The sequence below is a fragment of the Apis florea genome, unplaced genomic scaffold (assembly GCF_048593485.1).
Source record: "Apis florea isolate Af1SG1 unplaced genomic scaffold, ASM4859348v1 contig_2492_pilon, whole genome shotgun sequence".
Classification (NCBI taxonomy): domain Eukaryota; kingdom Metazoa; phylum Arthropoda; class Insecta; order Hymenoptera; family Apidae; genus Apis; species Apis florea.
Window position 1 is genome coordinate 3,789,553 of NW_028256593.1, and position 20,697 is coordinate 3,810,249.

A 20,697-nucleotide genomic window follows, 5' to 3' on the forward strand; every position below is an offset into this window, starting at 1 on the left:
GCGGCGTGATCCTGCGGGACTCTTTGATCTGCCATTCTGTCTCTCGAGCAAGATGACTGGCAGCGCCACCTCTTCCACCCGCCCACGAGCTTATGAATTATCTCGCAGCGAGATATTTTCCCTCCCCCACTGTTGAAAGGTCGCGCTTCCATCCCCACTGCAGCTCTCCGCGCTTTCCTTCACTTCGCTTTACTTTAACGGATCGGATCTAGGAATCGGGCACGCGCGGATCCTGTTTATCGTCCCTCCCTTTGAGGGATCAACTCAGGGTGGAATTAGAGCCGGGTCTTCTCTGATCCTGTTACCCGCGGAGAATCGACGGTTAAACGTGTTTACGGAGTTGGAAGGATTTTATAATAATCCACCTTGGGACCGGTGTAACCGGTGTATGGTTTCTTGGTGGAGGAGAGAGGTTTGGAGGAGGGATAGGAGGGGAGGGGGGAGGTTCCTTTTTTTTTTCTTGGGATCTACGGTGGAATTTTATGGATGGAGCAGCGGTTGAGAGTCGGGATTTAATTTTGGCGTTCATTTAATCGTGATTTTTTTTTGTTTATGTGTAATAAATAAGGATGATTTTCTGTTTTATTTTGTATAACGAGAGGAGGGAGGAGGAGCGTTTTTTAATTGTTAATTAGCGTCGAGTAAGATTTGAGTAAGTTGTTAAAAGTTGAATCGTGGATTTTTCTTCATTGTTTCAGAGGGGTAGCGACGAGCTTTTGTCGCAAAGCGGAGCAGTTAGCAATGGTGCTGCAATGAGTCCACAACCACATCACGCGGCCGATAACAACAATGACGCCAAGAAGGTAAGTGATATGATCAATATTCGTTCATCCGAATATTGCCTCGTTAATCCGATTTTTACGGATTACGGATTCTACGAAGATCCTTGCTTTCTTCTAAAACAGAAATTATTTCTCAAGGATCGCTTTACCGAAAAAAATTCTCTAAAAATTCCTTCTTTTCCAGCAAAAGTTAAATGACTCCAATGACAATAATTCTCTTTTAAATTTAAGAGAACGAAAATCGTTTCTTTTACAATTACAAAATATTCCCAAATTAAAAATTAAATTCCTTCAAAAAATCATTCGAATTTTCATTTCCTCTTTTCACCTTCGAACAAGAAAGCAAGCTAGGTCCGATGGAAATTTGCAGATGCATTTGAAATCGGAGCGGAGAGGTGGCAGATCCTCTGACCATCCGCTCGATCCTTCGTTCTTCGGTGAAAAAATTTCGTTAAAACGACGAAAAACTCGCCAAAGCGAGCGGATCACTTTTTCCTCGCGCGGTCAATTATTTTTCAGATTCGTTCTTTTTTCATTAAGTTTAATTATTCCCAACATGGTTGATCCGGGAAACTTTATGATATGACACCATCAAAGGCGATTTGCTTTGAGATGAAGAGAAAGAATTTGTTAAAAAAAAAAAAAAAAAAAAAAATGGAAGCAATTATTGAACGCTTTATCTTGCGATTGTATCCGAATTTTTATCGCAAAAGAATCTTTCACCACTCCATGAATGTGGATCGTTGTAACGATTTTAAAAAGATTAAAAAAAAAAAAAATATGATTTAATTCAAGTTTTAAAGAAAAATATTTTTCGACAGGGAATTAAAATAATTTCTAATTTGTATTTCGTATTTCTTTCTATCTACATTGTTTTGTTTGATCGCGATAAATGGAAGTAAATAATGACAGTCGATATTTTATTCAAAATTCAATCAAACGGAATATTTCAAATATTAATTAAACAATGTTTGAAAAAAGATATTTTTCAACACTAATATTTTATGATATCTCTAAATACAATTTACGATCTATGATACGATTTGACCGTGGCAAAATTCGTTCCTGATAAAAGGTAAACCAAAGTGTAAAAAGGACTGCTTCATTCGTTTCACGGAAAACACGTCGTACGAAAATTCCTACGATCCCTCCTCCCTTCCCTGAAAGCTGAAAATACGACAGGATTAACCAATCGTTCCGTGTCTCTGTCGAAAAATCGTATCTATTTTTCACTGTCCCCTCTGGAAATTTCCAACTATGACAGCTTAGCAAAAAAAATATCACTCGTCGGTCATACCCCTGTTTCAACGATGTACCAATTTCTGTTTTTACACACACGCGGCCGGGGCGTGTAGGTGAAAAATGGCATGAAATTGGCATATTTAACAGAAATTAACGGGGTGAACCGCGGCTAAGCAGTTAAAACGTTCATCCTGTGTCAGCCGCAAAAACTGATAACAAATTGTCTCGGGTCGAGGGAAAATTAATCGAGCACACCTGTTGTTACCCCCACCGATATTAATTACATATACCCTTGACAAACTTTTTCCAAGACGAAATCGAGAAACTGACACCTCGACCCATGCGATAATTTTCTCCCCTCTAATTGTTCGAAACGAACACGCATTTAAATTAAAAATTAAAAACGATCGAATCCATCTAAGAAATATCTTAATCAGTTTTATAGGAAAGGAACACGCGAGAAACATTCTGAGACGCATCAGTTTATATTCATTACGTGTATTTTGGACGATTGGTCGATACGTAAATCGTAACAATTTTTCAAGATAGAAAAATAAATGGACAAAATGGTGATATACAATTCGGAATATGTCAATAAAATGTTATACACGTGCGTTTGAAAATCAATGGATTTAGTATTTTATATTATGTCCAAATTATTTTGCATTATCTCTAATTTAATTTGCACGTTTTAACATTTATATAAATTGATATCCCCCGGTAATTCGCTAAATTTATAATTGTTCTCCGGCCAATCAGATATCAATTGTGAATTTCCCATTTGAAAATGCGATATTAACTGCGTTTGATGTAAATCAGTAACTCGCTGATACGATTAATAATACGATTAAATTTCTGGATGAACACTTGCTACGATATGGATTTAAAAAAAACACACACACACAAAAATTACAAATAAAAATTAACAACAACAAATCAACGAACCCAAAATATATAATAAAATAATTAGAAATACTTAAGAAACGCTTGGATTACGTTCATCGTTTCATTTCGAAGAATCTGAAGATCCAAATTGACGTTCTTCCGCCGCATCTTCGACTCACGCGTATCCGCATGTATAAAAGTTCTTTTCAAAATTTCGATTTTCTTCAACTTCTGGAATGGATCTCTCGTCGTTCGTATCCAATTTTTCGTAGAAAAAAAAAAAAAAAAAAGAAGGAAGAAATTCGTTTTCCTAGATGACCAAAGGGGAGAAGGAGGAGGAGAAAAAGAAGAATTTTTCGATGTCGACAAAGGGAAAGGGGAGGCGGGGAGGGAAATATTTATTATTGTCAGTCACGCGTGACGTGAGAGGAGGGAAAAAATGTCGGAAGTTTAGGCGAATAGAGGCAGCTGTGTGGTGCTCGTAAGCTCTGCGGATGATGCACGTGCGCCGGGTGCATCAAAACTTGCAACCCTCGTTAATCATTCGCCCGCACGGGTGGAAAAAAGGAAAGGGGGAGGGAAAAAAAAAAGGGTTGTGCGTTACATGGTTCAAGGATTTTTGATTCTTGCCCCTTCTGCTTCCGATTCTTGATCCCTTTTGGGTAGTGCGATTGATTCGATCGCACAATGTGGACGAATTTTTTTTAATACCGATTTTAAACAATTTCAAAAGTTTCGTTAAATATGTTTGTTTGTTTGTTGGAAAGCCAAGCTCGTTTGTTCTCCCTGTCTGTTATATTGGTTATATCAGAAAGCACGGTTTCATAATTTTACATGTAACACATGTTACATTTCGCGAATTTTCAGCCTCCAACAATTTCATGCTTCCTCCCCATGAAGCGAAAGTGAGCTGTGGAGAGCGAAGCGACAAGAAACGTTTCGCCAGCTTCATTAAGGGCAACTCACACACACACACACACACTTGAGACGTTAAATTATCACTGGGCCAATTTTTTTCTCGTCATAAATCCTGGACAAAAATCTCCTCGACGATCGTTTTCATTTTCTTCCAAACGGATTTCCGAGCATCAAACAACCTGACCTAACCCGACCTAACCCCTTCGAAAAGAAAGAAACGTCACGCGAATTTTCGTGGCCCGCTAACGATTTCGCGCTCTTTTTCTTTTTTTCTTCTTTTTCGGTGGAAAACGCGGAGAGAGCGTGGAAAAGTAGAGCGTGTATGTTTTCAAAGTAAAAAGCTGAGAACGCGCTTTGTCACCGAATCCAGCGTTGTCCATGCCTGTTTCTCCTTTGCGGTTCGCAACGATCCATGACCCGTCGTCGTCATCGTCGTACGTAACCAAGTGTCGCGAATCTTTTGTAAAATACGCACATGACGACAATATCTGTTCTTGGAAAGTCTGACGTTTTGGAGAAGGAACGAGTCGATGCGGAATCGATTAGGTTCATAATTGTAAGATTATAATTAACATGTCTGGTGAAAAAGAAATGATGATGGCTTTAAATGGATTAAGAGTCTATGGAGCAGGTAAATATTGGTAATCGAACGAAGCATCGAGTTTTCGTAGAGCTGAAAAACAATTTTTGGTCGATTCAAAGAAAGAATGTTAAAAGTATCCTAAAATTTTTCAATTTTCTTATTCCAAAAGGATGATTACCGAAATAGAGTCCAGGGCGAAGAAGAAATGTCAGTAAAAAAAATTCTTGATGAGAGAAGTAACTATTGCGAAAAAAAAAATCTTAAGAATCTTAAGAATAGTAATGACTCTGCAATTTTTCCAAAAATCTCCAATGGTTTAATTATCAAAACGGTTTAAAATTTTCCAAATCAACTATCGAAATAATCTAATACGCACGATAGGAAGGAATCGACTTCTCAGCAAAAATTCTATGGAAGGTCGACGATGACGCAAGGGTCGCCATGAAAAGGAAAAAAAAAAAAAAAAAAAAAAAGAAAGGAAAGAAAAAAATACCAGCCCTAATATCGTGAGTGGCGTTGGCCACTCTGCTTTATTAGGTGGACAACAGGGTCCCCTTTGTCCCAGTTTCTTTTTGATGTGCCATTTTCCGCTTCGTTCCGTCCCATTATCCACAAATGGTCACTGTGACGCTCGTTCGCGAGGGAGCGCGTGGATTTCACCCCCGAGAAAGAAAGGGTTCGCGTCAAGGTCTCGTTAAAGGTGTTAGACCCAGAGTCGATTACCGGACGTTATTATTGTTATTCCTTTTTTTTCCCCCCTCTCTCCCCTTTGAACTTCAATCGTCGCCTTCATCCCCTCACGGTTTTTCTGCTTTCGATGAAAGGGCCAGGTTGACGACCCGTTGGGACGTTGGCCGCTCAAGAGGACGTTCCAAAAGTTTACCAAGTTTTCCAAGTCTTCGAAACGGTGCGAGGAATGCGAACGGTGGAATTGTTGCGCTTTTCTTTTCGTTATCACGGTTAAAATTTAATTTGGAAAGTTGTCGTTTAACCCCCCCCTTTGAATGCAAATTGAAGATTACAGTTAAAGGTTGAAGCGCGTGTTTCTTGATTTCGTTAAATTTCATTATCAAGTTAAATTTCAATTACTCGTATTCGATTTAGTAAATTTTATTTCGTTTCTTTTTAATCACCCATCCCCCGGTATTATTATTAAATTCCATTAAGTTCTCGATTGTTCGATTAATTTCATTCAATTATCACGAATGTTTAATCACTGCTTTAGCAAATTTTTGTTTATCAATATCTTCTATATAGTCCATCGATATCTCATTCGTTCGTTATTCGTATTATATTTTATTGAATTCTATTCAATCTTCTTTTCGCGTAAGTAAAAATTTTCTAATAGAAAAAAAAAGAAGAAGAAGAAGAAGAAGAAGAAAGCATAGTCGGGACGAAAAGCAGAGAATGGTCGAATAGCCGTATAATAGACGAGGTGCATAAACGCGAAAAACGCAATTTTCTCGCGGGTGGGGAGGGGATCTATCCGGTAATTACTTGGGAGAATAGCATCTTCTAAGCAGATTACACGCAGTCGACACGATTCTAAGTCGATCAGGGTCCATAAATGGCTTCCGATCTCGCGAGATCACGCGCCTATATCCCCCTTTTCACGATACGCGCCACGGTTCACCCATTTTCTCGATTAAGCCCGACGGAAGCCCGGCAACGTCTCGGCCCGGCCTGTTTCTTTCTTCCCTCCTCGCTGAAGAAAAGTCGTTTCCGGCCTGGCGAACTAATTTCAAAAGTGCAATCTTATCTTCCTTGTCCCTTCGCTGCAACGTCGATAATCGATTGTTCTCTTCGCTTTTTTTTTTTTTCCCCCTTCTCGATCGAATCTGGCCAACATTGGTCAGGCGGAGACCTTTTCGTGAACCGACTCCCTTCTCACTCCTCTTCCTGTTCAGTTTCGAGACTGACTATTACTACTATTTCATTTTCGTTTATTTGGGAGGGGAGGAGGTTCTCTTCTCTCTTCGATTCGTATTCTAAGGGATCTAAGGAAATTTAGGGTGGGGAGGAGAGTCGATCAAAATATTTGATTTTAAGATATATTTTCGATCAAATATTTGCGAAAAGGTAGCTCCGATCTCTGGATGAATTTTTCATTTACGTTCTCGCCATATTGAATTATTTAATATTAATCTGATCTCAACGCGACTCCGAAATTCGGTAAATTTAAAAATGTTAAAGCGATAAGTCTGATTAAAACTCGAACTTCAATTTAAAAAGAAAGAAAATTATTGGCCGAGTGAAGAAACCTTTGCGATAAAAATTACCAATATATCATACGAATGTCTTTTCTATAAACAAAAAAAAAAAAAAAAAAAAAAGAAAATTGTTGACAACGAATAAACACAAGCTTTGGATGTTGATCGAAATCCCTTAATTAACCCTTAAATCCATTTTTCCAGCTAAGGGCAAAAGTGATGAAATTTTTAGGAAACGTAGAATCCTGGAGTTCGGGATTATCCGCGCGGGTGGATGATGGCATCCACCAGGAAATCGCGGCGTACGTTCCAACGCATCGGCGGAGAAACATTCCTACACGTGAAATATGTCAGACACGCCGAGCAGAAGTTTCGGTCAGGTTTTACAAGTCCCTGCGGATCATCGTCCGCGCGCATTTTCTCGCATATGAAATTCCTCTCTCCCCCCGGATGATGGAGAAAACAATTGCACGTCAGATACGGAATGGGTCGATCTGATATCTGCGCGGAAATGGACGTGGGGTAGTCGTTGAGAAAAAAAAAGAAATATATAAGTTTCACGTAAGATTATATCGTATCGATCACGATAAATAAAAATCCATGCGGAAGGAAAGGAATTGTAGGTCGGCGGTCGCGTACGGCGAGCGTGGTTGGTATAATAAATCAATCTGTGATAAGTTTTATTATTAGGGAATACACACAGGTATATCGGGTCGTCTATTTTCCGAGCATCTCGCTTAATTCGGACCGCCAACCTGATTCCAACTGCCCTTTCCACCGCATTTATTTCAACCTGATTCTCGACCGATATCTCGTGACATTAGATATTTTCACCAATGCGATCGGTCGAGAATGTCATCGAGTTATCGACGTTCCATCCTGTTTTAAATCGATAATAATTTCATTGATCGAATTTCTTCTCGCTTAATTCGATTCTCTTCGACAATTGGGGGTATTTTTTTTTTTTTGAGGGAAGTGAAATGAAAAGCGATGTAGCAAGGATGTTTTTTCGATTAATCGGATCGTAATCTCGAAGGGAAGGCGAACGGTTTAATAATATTGATAAACAACGAGTGTTCCGTAGCTTTTCGTCCCAAAAACTAAGAAACTCTGCCCGTTGGAAGGATCTCGAGTAAACTTCTTGCCGGTTCTCCACCAGTCATCCACCAGCTTCCATTTCCATCGATTAGAAATTCCTCGGGCAGAAAATGGCCCCACTCGAAAAGAGGAAAACCCTACTTCTCTTACTATCTCTTACCTCCACCCTGCCCCCTCTCGTACGTAGACCGTCAAGTACGTCCACTCCTCCTCCTCTTCTTCTTGTTCTTCTTCTTCTTCGGTTTCCTTTCGCCTCGTCAGTGGCCTCGAGTTAAAGGACTCGTGGTCCACGCACAAAGGGAGCAAAGCGCAATGGCGTCCAGTAATATTCCGGATGGACTCTGCTTTTGGCTCGAGTGGCCTCGTGAATCGAACCGTTTAGATAAATTGCTTCCAGCATCCAGGTTGTGCCTTTCGTTAACCGTTGTTCCCTTTATCTGTTTGCTCTGCTCTTCCTTTTCTTCTTTCTTTCTTTCTTTCTTTTTATTTATTCGATTTCCGAGATTTAGCCAGGTATTAGATTCTTAATACCCTTCGACAAAGGGTGATTGCCCGATTTTTGAAAATTCGATTTCGAGAGAAACGAGGGAAGGAAGAATTTGAAGAGATATTTGGATTTGTTTTTCTTGGCGAAAACAATTGTTGGAATTTAATCTTAATTAAGAAATTTATTCGTATTAAGAGAGATTTAATGCATTCGTTGTTTTTTTTCCTACGATACAAGAATTAATATCAAAAAGTTCGAAACGTTGGAAAAATTATTTAACATTGAAATTATGGAAATTTGAAATTATTGTGATAAAGCTTTGTAATATGATATATATTTTGTATTTCTCTTTTGTAAATCCTTTTTCTTTTCTTCCTTTTCGTACGTGATATATGACATAACTGTTTAGATAAATTTATTTTCTATAAATGTACGGCATTCCATACAGCGAATTCTTTTTTTACGACGAAATTTCGATTTTTCTCTTCATCTCGTTTTCTACAACAAAGGATATTAAAAATTCTCGTTTTACGTCAAAAATAATTTCCAACCTACCAGAAAAAAAAAGGGGGAAAAACACACACAATATTCCGCTAAAAGTCCCTTCAACGATAATTTTTATTTTTTCATAATCGCGTTTCCGCGTTTTAGATAGGGGCGAGGGGGAGGGGAAAAAAATTTTTAAAAAATCTCATTTCCCCGAAACGGAAAATAACATTTCGCTCTCGAAAAAACCGTGTACGATTTCGCTTCCCACCCCACCCCCCTTTCGTCCCTAAAAATATCTTTTTATCCTCTTGTTTTCATCCTTTATCCGCGGAACGTTACGGAAAAACAAATTTCGCTCTTTTTTTCGTGGGAAAATAGCGGATCGACGACTCGGATCGAGACCCTCGCGAGAATTAACATCGGGAGGATAAAATAACCGAGCAAACTTTCGAGCATAACACGACGACACGTTCATTAGTAGATGTAATTTTCCAAACAATATTGGATTTTAACAGGCCGCCTGTAAACCGATAACAAACGTAATTACTCGGAGCCTCCTTTTTACCGTTTGCCCAAACATTTTCGCCGAATTTCAATCGGCCTTCTCTCTCTCTCTCTCTCTCTCTCTCCCCCCTCCCTCCTACGATATTTCACCGGATATATACCTTTAAGCGAATTTAATCGACGCGGCCGGATATAATTATCGCAGCCGGCAATTAAACGATCGTTAATAAGCTTCGATACGGCCATTTTGCCGGGGGGAAATAATTATTCGCGTCGGGTGTAAAAGCGTGCAAAAAGAGCTTACCATTTTCCCCTCCCTTCTTCTCTCTCTCTCTCTCTCTCTGCCCGCCCCCTCCTTTCGAATTTGAATTTTAATGCCGAATTTTCGCCCCCCTTCCTCTCTCTCTCTTTCTCTCTCGCACGCACACACTTTTCGTCGAATATTTTTCATTTCAGAGAGGAAAGGCTTTTAAATTTTATCCCGATGGAAAATTTCTGCGTTTCCTCGTTGATCGAAAAATTTTCGCGAAATTTTCGAGTGTAGAGTGCACTCAGACCTGATCTTCCCCATCTCTGTTGTTGTATCGATAAATTTGGTATTGATTAGAAACCGTGTATTGTTCTTTTTTTTTTTTTTTTTTTTTTTTTTTTTCGAAGGAGAAGGAGAAAGATTTAAGAATTCGGATTGGAATCGCGAAATATATTTTTTGACGAATCGATTTCTCTCCCTCCCCCTCCCCCCTTCCATTTCTTCGAAATATCCTTTTCGTAACGTGAGAAGAAAAAATGGAATGAAAAATAGGGAGAGGAAGGGAGGAATATAGAGAAACGTTAAGAATGACGAAAATTAGAGGCGTAATAAGAAAAGCATCGGTCCACTAATATTAATATTCCATGAGATTCGCCTGGAAGGATCTTCATTCTCTTCTTTTTCATAAGAAGAGCCACTCTCCCCCTTCCCTCACATTTGTCTAATTCCGGTTCTTTCGCGCGTAACCGGACGGTTGAAGTATATTTCCCCTTGCTTTAATTTCGCTTCGTTACCGGTACACGAGGGCAGACAGTGAAGTATCTTGTAGTATTCCGCTAATTTCGTTTCCTTGCCTGGAGAAAACGCACGGAGGAACGGCCCGTTTTTGAATATGGCCGGATTAGACGCGTTCCTCGACCTCGATTCCTTGCGGTTATCCTCCTCTTTTCTTCTCTCTTCCTCCTCTATATCTCTCTTCTCTTCTTCTTTCTTTTTTAATGTTTTTTTCATCGTTCTCATAAAACGTGTTTGTATTGAATTTGATTCGATCCTCGTGGCGGGGGAAGCTGGTGGTTGGGAAGCTGTTTCGGAGATTGGATGGAAGTAAAGTGAATTGAGAAATTCGCATTTTGATAATTAATATAGGCGGGCGGATAAAGGGTGTGAGGGTGTTGTTTGTATTGCGGTTTTCCGTGGAATCGTATAAAATCTAATTGATCGTGAATTTAATAAAAATATATTAGAAATTTAGCGGAATTTTGTTAGGAATTCGATGCAATCGAATGGATGGAATTCTCTGATAAAAAAAAAAAACATGAAATCTAAATCTTCCAAAGTAATCGAAATAAAATTTCAACGTTAAAATTAAATAACTCTTATTACTGTTTTATTATATATAAATTAATCTCTCCGACATTTTTTTTCTCTCTCCCGATCGATCTCTTACGAATATTGACGTCACGCATCTGTGAAATCTAACTTTAATCATCATCAAAAATAAAATTTCAACGCTAAAATCGAATAATAACTTTTTCTCTCACACACCTACACATCAACTCTTGCCGCCAATTTTTTTTCGCTCAATCGATCGAATACACGTCTATGAAACCTAACCTTACGATCTAACAACCATCAAAAAAAAAAAAAAAAAAGAAAAAATTCAACGCCAAAATCAAATAATAACTCTTTCTCTCACCCAATTAACTCTTGCCATCAATTTTCTTTCGTCCAATCGATCGTTTACGAATACTTTTTTTTTTTTTTTTTTTTTGCCTTTCTACAATAACGTTGCACATCTATGAAACCTAATCTCAACAATCATTTAAAATTTCATTTACCAATTTACAACACCAAAATCGAATAATTCGTTCTCTCACTACAAGTTAATCCTTGTCACCAATTTTCTTTCGTTCAATCGATCGTTTGCGAATACTTTTTCACAATGAAACCTAACCCTGTCATACATCTATGAAATCTAACTTCAACAACCATTCAAAATTTCATTTATCAATTTACAACACCAAAATGGAATAACTCTCTCTCTCTCTCTACAAATCAATTCTTGTCACCAATTTTCATTCAATCGATCGTTTACGAATATCATTTTTTACAATGTCTAAAACCTAACCTTTAACAACCAAAATCAAATGATATGACTCTTTCATCACAATCAATTATTCTCCTACAAATCGATCGTTTACGAATATTTTTCAACAAAATGACATCTCACATGAAACCTAACCTCAATCATTCAATATTTACAACATCAAAATAACTCTTTCTCTCATTCCACAAATCAATTCTAGTCACGAATTTCCCTTCATTCGATCGATCGTTTACGAATATTTTCCAACAATAACGTTACACATCTATGAAACCTAACCTCAAAAATACAAAATTTCATTTATCAAAATCGAATAACACTTTCTCTCATCCCACAAATCAATTCTAGTCACGAATTTCCCTTCATTCGATCGATCGTTTACGAATATTTTCCAACAATAACGTTACACATCTATGAAACCTAACCTCAAAAATACAAAATTTCATTTATCAAAATCGAATAACACTTTCTCTCATCCCACAAATCAATTCTAGTCACGAATTTCCCTTCATTCGATCGATCGTTTACGAATATTTTCCAACAATAACGTTACACATCTATGAAACCTAACCTCAAAAATACAAAATTTCATTTATCAAAATCGAATAACACTTTCTCTCATTCCACAAATCAATTTTAGTCACGAATTTCCCTTCATTCGATCGATCGTTTACGAATATTTTCCAACAATAACGTTACACATCTATGAAACCTAACCTCAAAAATACAAAATTTCATTTATCAAAATCGAATAACACTTTCTCTCATTCCATAAATCAATTCCCGCCACGAATTTCTCTTCATTCGATCGATCGTTTACGAATATTTTCCAACAATAACGTTACACATCTATGAAACCTAACCTCAAAAATACAAAATTTCATTTATCAAAATCGAATAACACTTTCTCTCATTCCACAAATCAATTCCCGCCACGAATTTCTCTTCATTCAATCGATCGTTTACGAATACTTTTCCACAACGACGCGTCGTTTTTCGCGGGACGTGAATCCGTGGAGCCGGTGTTCGAGGCCGATTCCCGATTACCCTTGGGAAGAAATCCGTCGGGTTCGTAAGGCACGCGCCGCGCAGCCAGGGGGCGATAAATCACACCGGATATGAGATTAGGGTGGCGCTACAAACTAGCATGAGACAGGTAACACGATTCCCATTGAGATCCGGTGCTGGCTGCGTGCCAACCTATCCTCCTTCCCTCGCTCGCTCTCTCCATCCTCTTGTTCCGTCTCGTTTCTTCTTCTAATCTGACCGTAACTCACCATCCTTCTCATCCTCCTTCACTTTTCCGTATCTCGGTATATTTAGTTGGCGGTTCGCCTCGTGGTCCGTCTTGCGAAATTGTTGTGGAATCGTTGCACGATGCGTGCGAGTCTTTGAACCGAAATTTGAACAAAGTGATTTTCTGGAAATATAAGAAGAAGTGTTTGGAATTTTTTTTTTTTGTTCCTCTTTTCGAGAAATATATTTTTGAGAGAAAGTTTCTATCGTGATTCAATTGCAATTCATATACGTGTATATACTCGTGTATATTTTTTCGATCGCGAATGGTTTCATATTTGAATAGGAGAGAGAAGCTTGGAACGAATTGATAAAATTTCGATGCTCAACTGTTGTTTAACTTCATGTTGTATAATTTTATTAAAGAAGACGTAACGTTTTATTCGAAGCCTGGAATGTTTCTATCTTCGAATAGAATACGTGTTCATCTTGGCTCTTCAATTAGGAGATTAGAATTTTTACGAAAATAAAATTTCATCGAGTTTTATAAATGTATTATAGAATTTCGCGTCTCGTATTTTAATGAAGAAATAAAAATGGAGGTATTTTTCATATTATAGGGAAAATTACTCGTGGCGAAGTAAATTGTGATGTAGCTTGAGAATCTTAGTTAAGTTTTACATGGAACAACTTTCAGAATAATGCGCGTATCAGGAATCACTGCAAACTATGATTGATCCGTACTACTGGCTGGCGGGATAGACTGCAAGTGAAAACAGATCGTTTGCTGTCAGCCACATTTTACAATCGGTATCACGTAGATATAACGCCGGTCATTTTTCGACTCGTTGTTTTAAAATGTCATTCGAATGAAGGATTATTGAAATTGATAAAAAAAGAAAAAAATTTACAAATTTCCTCGTATTGTTTTTAATTACTGACTAAATTGTTTTTAACAATTATACTTTTATGCGTTTAAATTATTTTATTTCACAAGTCTAATTCGTAATTAATATTTTCACGTGTCCATTGTTCTTTCAGAAATATTTCAAGATATGAATGAAAAGTTTTCGTAACGGAATTATTATATCGGGAGCATAAATAATAAAGAAAATTAAATTGCGAGAATAGAATTAAACGCGATAATGTAACTGAAAGGAAAGATTTTATTAATATTACGTTATGCACGATGTTCCAGCGTAACAAAGATTTTAATTTTAATAACTATGTTTTATGCAAATCTCGATTCGTGAAGTTATATGATTATAAAATATTAAATATCACATTTCTCTCTCTTTCTCTCTCTCTCTCTCGATCTCTTCTTATTAACAAATACAAAAAGGAAACAATACTTTCATCCAGACTAAAAACCTCCTCTTCTGCGTATTTTAAATGCAAGGAAAAAAGTACACGAAACAATATTTTATTTCAGGAAGTAACGTTTCACTTCAGGAAATGTCTTCCCCGTCTTCAATTCATTAAAATTTATCGTGATAAACTTGACGAATATCTCAAAATGGGGAAACGTTCCAACCGAAAAATTATTCACTTACGAAAATTCACAAAACTCTCGTAATTTTCAAACCTTAAACCTGTTCCCTCATCTTAACGTTTCCTTCGATCATTTGCCATATTCCTCGAAGATTATTTCCTTTCAAAAATTGTACAACAAACGAACAAACAACATTAACCCTCCTCTCCCTATATTCACGATGGAAAATCGTAAGAATTAAAATTTACGCTTAAACGTGGTTTGAAACCACGCTCGCCAGATGGCATCGCCGAGTTAGAGCTACGGAAGGAGAATGGCGTCGGAATTGAAGCCGGTGATTAAGATTTAAACGGTTGGTGCTTGGGAACCGAAACGAAGAGGGAGCTGGTAGCGGCGCGAACCGCGGCGATAAAAAGATATTGGCGCTCGTAAAGGCGAGAAGGCGTGGCTGTAAAAAAATTGGACGCCGATGTGTAAGAGAAGCGATGCGAACTTCCTAATGGTGGTGGGTGTAAAAATAAGGGGAACGGCCCCGCGTTAAACAACCCTGTTCGGAATAAATAAGCCCTGCAAACGGTCGAAACTTTGCCGCTTCGACGACTGTGTTTGCCTCCTCGTGTTTCTAAAAAATCCAACCCCCCGATTCTGACCTATCGTCGGATCCTGTGTTTTTGTTCCCTCCGTTCTTTTATTGCGATCGAGCTCGAGAGCAAAAAAAAGGTATCCTCTCCATGTTGAAGAATTTGATAAGAATTTGTTGGTGAAAGTTTTGGAGAGGAGGAAGTTTTTTTTTTTTTTTTTTTTTTTTTTAGAAAAGTTTACTACTCTCCTACGATCTAGTCTCGAGTTTTTTTTTTTAAGTTTTATCAGTTTGATTTAGATCGATTTTTTTTTTGTTTTTTTTTTGTTTTGTTTTTTTTTTTTTTTTTTACTGATTTTTGAAGAAGATATCTTTGTGAGTTTGACGTCAGAGAAATGAACGTTTAGGGGCAAGTTTATCTCTTAATTCGAAAGAGATTTGATTTTCGTGACTTTAAATATTCGAAGAATATTGTATTAAGGTGTATTAAAGAAAGTTTTTTGATATTATTGACCGTTTCTCCAAACTATCCATCTAACCATTCGTTTATTTCCATACGTATACAACGTCTGCAAGATATTAAACCAAAACTTCAATGTCACGATATTGCGAGCGAGTTTTACGACAAGCCTTTTCTTATAAAATATTCCGCGGGTGATAATCAAGGAGATTAAGACGGCCAATCTTCCGTGAAACGACAGATAAATTCGTTCTTCGGCCAACGTTGCGTTCATCGTTTCCGCTTTACGTACCCGCAGAGCATATTACATTTTATTCTCTTCGAGCGAAATATATGATTAAAATCTCGTGAATTGATTCCCCGAGAGAAACAATTAAATCTTTTAAAATCTTGCTTACTTTCATCGTCAACATTTCCTCGATCCTTCGAGACATTTAATCCCCACCGTTCTTATCTCCGCTTCTTAACATCGATCGTCCCCGGAATGTTTGCGTTTGCTCGAATTTCGTAGTCGAGTTTCTCCGGTCGAAGCTCTCGAGCAGGCTGAGCGGGTATTTCGAATCGGTCGAAAGTTTCCCTTACATATGTTTGGATTCGTGGGCAAATATAACCCTATATTAACCACGGGACCGGCAAGTGTACCCTCGGGGGTGCTTTTGACGCTTTCCAACCCCTTCTCTGTTTCTCCTCTGCGCCACGCGTTCGAGTTACGGTTTCTAATTTGCGCCGCCTCCTCGAAACTGGCGAATCTCAAAACTGGACGATGGATCGATTATTGTACACTCGTAGCTGGGACAGCCTGTTGTAGTATTTTGAGTAGAGAGAGCGATCAGACGTTTGGGAAGGGATGATTCATTCGTCTGCCTCTCAGTTTTCTTCGATTTTTCTCTTAATCAAGTGAAGAAGTCTAAGGTGGAATGAAAAGTCGAGAATTTTTTATTTATTATAATTTTTCACGAAGGCTGGAATGAATGCTGAATGAATGCAAATTGTAAAATTTTCGAAATATCCAGGATTAAACCTCGACATCTCACATTTTGATGTATCTATTTAGAAATATTTCTGTGTATAACATTCAAAGAGATATTCTCACACTCTCGCGTAATTGGTAACCTTTTGCAGGGACTAATTATTATTTCCTCCATTTCCATTTATATGTTCCTTCATCTCCACTACTTTCTGCCACTCCTCCAATATACTTGCACTTCTTCTAATTTTATCATCACTGTATATAAACTGGATATAATTAGGATGACAGGAAAGTAGCTACCAAAATTAATTAATAGAAAAATCCCTATGGTGCATCATCATACGTAACGTCTTCCAAACGTCCATTTCGACAATTTTTGAGGCCAATTGTAGAAAATTCTTCAACAGGAAAGGGGAGAATCATTGCGTATTTGCCACGGTCGATGACTCGTATTAAACACATTAAACAGGCAAAATAAATATCAGTTTGATCGATCGTTATCGGTTTTCAATTCGTCTCGTTACTTTTTCCACTGAAAAGTGTCATTGGTGATTTATGAACGTCATCTCGACTCGATTATTCGCGTTCTCCTTCGTTAAGAACTTCGAAAACTTCGAATCGACTTGGTTGCTTATCGAGATTCCGTTCTCGAGAAAAATTCTCTGAGATCGATTTAAGAGCTAAGAGCTTTACGTGTGTTTCGATAAATGATTTTTTCTTCCATCTCATTTTATCTTTCCCTCTAAAAACGAATTATCGAGATAAAATTTTGGCTATGAATCATTGTGACAAGCCAAATCCTTTTAAATTCGTTCTTAATTGTGACTCCTCCTTCGCCATTCGATCGAGAATTTATATATCTTTTCCTTATCGTAAAACAGAAGCTCACGATTAATCCTTGCTTCCACTATATATTCCCATTAACCAGTCCCAGAAACTCAATTCACTCGCCTAGGAATTCCATTACTACGATGTAACCTTGACCACATTATCTATTCACCAACAACCCCCATTTACCCCTTCTCCGTTTACATAAACGCCATACGCTAACTTTCGAGACGTCACTTTGAGAGAAAACAAATCGAATAATTATAATTAACCAAACTCTTTTCTAAAAAAAAATTCGAAAATATCTCTTTAAACGAATAGAACGAAAACGCAATAAGAAGTAAGATAAATATATAAATAGTGGCGGAAAAATTCTAATTCTAAATAAAAGACGCGATTTTTCTTTCGCCTCGTTCAGAAAATTCGTTCAAAAATCTAAAAGAAAAAAAAAAAAAAAAAGAATCAAAAATAGAAAAATAAGAGAGAACTGAAAGTAATTGTGAGCAGGAGTGGTGGAGCAAGCAAATTTCTGTTCCATCCCTTGGGAATACGCTCCACCCCTTCGTTTTCCTCCGTTTTCCGGACGGTTGTCGTTCGTAGGAGATAACAGAGGGCACGATTAATCATGTCAGGGGGTGGAGGGGGATGTGCACCGTGTCTAAACGCGTTATGAACGCAGCGTACGCCATTGTATCGTGGTGTGCGGACGCGACTAGGGGCAGGAGGGGGTGTTGCGGGGCTGGCACGGTTCATCAATAACCGGTATTTCCAACCCGACTGTCCATCCTACGATTCTACACCCTTTCCATAAAACTGGCAAGACCCCTCTATCGGGCCGTCGGCCAATTTATTAACCCCTATCAACCCCTTCGCCTATTGGCACCTTTTCGTCGCCAGAGGAATTCATCCAGGAAGCGCGTCACGGTACCTCTTTTCGACACCTCTGGACAATAGTAGTAGTTTTTAGCAATGATGATGATGATAATTAAAGATATTCTTGTGAAAATATATTAATCGTAAATGTACTCTTTTTAATATTAAAATTATTAATAAACTTTTTTCTTCCAGTTTCACGGTTTTAGATAATAAATCTTCTCATGCATTCTCAGAAAAATCCAATAGAAATTTTGAGTTTGGGTTAGATTAGATTAAGGAGAAAGGTATTTAGGAAGATTAATAATATAACATATTTATCCTTTGCACTCCTTAATTTTTCCTTTTTTTTTTTTTTTTTCACCTAGCAACAACTCCTTAATTGTGTAAAATGGCGAAATATAACGAAATTCAGTCTTTATATGCGTATTACAAAGTATTTGAAAGAAAAAAAATTAGACTCAAACTGGATTTTAAAAATTCCAACGTATAATATCGTATAATTAAGTGGAAATTGGCGGCAAAAGTGAATTTGAAAAATTCACCAGAGATCGAAATACTCATCGCTCTCCAACGAATTTAACGTATAAAGATCAGTTAATACATTTCTTTTAACCTAAAATTAACGTATAGATAATTTCTGGTTATCGAATTGAAACCTTTGATCTTTTACTCTCCGTTAAAATCGTTACAAGTGGATCTATCATTACTCAATTTAGCGATTATCCTTCGATACAGTTTTACGGTCCTCGCTCTTTGACATAGCGGACAGAGCCTCGTAAACAAGAGAGCACGGTGGAGGATGACGACGACGAGTAAAACACGGTTGTATCCTCCCGTGTGCCTTTCCTCGTTCAATTACTGCTTATTGGGCTCGCGTGACAACGCGCTTTTCGAGGAAAAATAGTGGCAGAGGAAGCGCATCAGGGACGATTATACTCTCCCCCATTTATTACCGCTACTTGCGACCAATGAGAAATGCTTCAACTTGGATTTATATCTTCGTTTGATCCGTGTCGATTGCTCCATGCAAATACATCTTCTTACATCCTATCAATAACTATTCCTTCGATTTCCTTCAAAAGGAAAGATCAATTAATTTCCTCTTCTCATTTGATTTTTCATCGAGAATTTTCCAGCAAAAAATCCTGTCCCGCGAAGGATACCCGATGTTCTTTGATCGCGACAAATTTCCCAATTTGAAATTTTTACCTTTCACTTTCCCGTCCTCCTCTCTCGAAATGGACATTGTGAAGCATTTCCCATTTCGCTTTTTTTTTTTATCCGCCAGCTCGCCGTGTGTAAATAAAGTTTAACGACGCCTGCATTGTTCCAATTGTTCCTATTAGCGGGCGAATTGTTTTCACATTTGACGTTTGCCCTCTGTTTTGCGAAAACAATGGGGCGAGAACGAAAAACGGGAGAGGTATATATATATATATATATATATATATATATATATATATAGTGAGTAGAGTAGAGGCAACACGTCGAACGGAACCGTGCGTTTCGTGTATCCGTTTATTGTTATTATTCGCCGGAAATTTATCGAATATATGTGCAGAAAGAACCGATGGAACCGATGGCCGAACGCTCTATCCCTCTCTCCCTCTCGCTCCTCTGGAAAAGGATAATATCTCCGATGGAGTTACAAAGCGAAATTTAGAATCAAGTTTTTCGAGCTTTTGATATGTTTTTCCGCATCAATGGACGGTTTATTTGTTAAGGAAGAGGAAGTGCACGATCCATGAACTCCGTCGATTTGTTTTGCATTTAGTTTTTCTTTATTTCTTTTTTTTTTTTTTTTTTTTTTTTGGACGGTTTTCGTAGCGTAGCTAAAAAGCTCGTCTCGCGAATCGCGTATTTTTTTCCAGTCGACATGATCGAAACGAACAAATGTTGTACGCGTTAGATCTTCACAAAAATTTCTTGCTCGCATGAGCAAAGAAATGGGGAGAAAAAAGTTGCTTTATTTTTCAAATATGTATTTGGATGCTTTTTTTGAGTGTGAGTTTATTACACGAATGTTCAACGATACAAATTTGCAATGGTAAAAGAGAAGAAGCAAATTGATAATACGTTGTTATTCGGGGAGAATAAATGAGAATTTCTCTTCTATGATAACTCTTCCTCGACATTTCGCCCCCACTTTTTTCTGCCCGGAATTTATACATTTCGATCGTTCCTTAAGCGGGTTTCCACGCGTCGCTTTGGAATTTTTCAAGTGGCATCCCCCCTCTGCCCGGGGAAATGGCGGGTTGCCTCGCCGTTGAATCGACGAGCCACGGATCCGTCTGCACGTTTGACGCGAAAATCCACGACTGATAAGCACACGTCAAAAGATCTGACAGTGACGGAAGTTGCTCCCGCCGACAGAATTTCATGATTCGTTCTCCAGCTTGAATTCTCCCGCCAATCGCAACGTTGCCTGTCCTTTATCTGCACACGATGGAAGCCACGCACACTTTTTCCTGCCTCCTTCAATTCGTTGAATTCGTTCGATTGTATCTTGATTAAAATTATTACATTAATTTCGATGGAAATTAAATTTGTGTGGATTTTTTTTTTTTTTTTTCGAGATTTTATTCGCCATGAAATTGTTAGAGGAATGACGTTTAAAGAAACGAAACAAAATCGAACGCGAGAGTAACTTTCATTTGAATCTTTTGAATCTGTTAAGAATGTTGAAACTGATAATTCTACGAT

The 20,697-nt window shown here is 37.9% G+C and overlaps 1 protein-coding gene across 13 annotated transcripts in view; it reads left to right on the forward strand.

Annotated features, from left to right (window-relative positions):
• The window catches only part of heph (polypyrimidine tract-binding protein 1 heph), a 455,618-nt gene that overhangs the window by 305,838 nt on the left and 129,083 nt on the right, over positions 1–20,697 (forward strand). For all 13 annotated transcript variants that reach the window (XM_031916317.2, XM_086906233.1, XM_086906236.1 and 10 more), the window contains one exon: positions 699–803. In XM_031916317.2, coding sequence (XP_031772177.1) covers positions 699–803 — 105 coding nt within the window. The remainder of the gene's footprint in view (positions 1–698; positions 804–20,697) is intronic.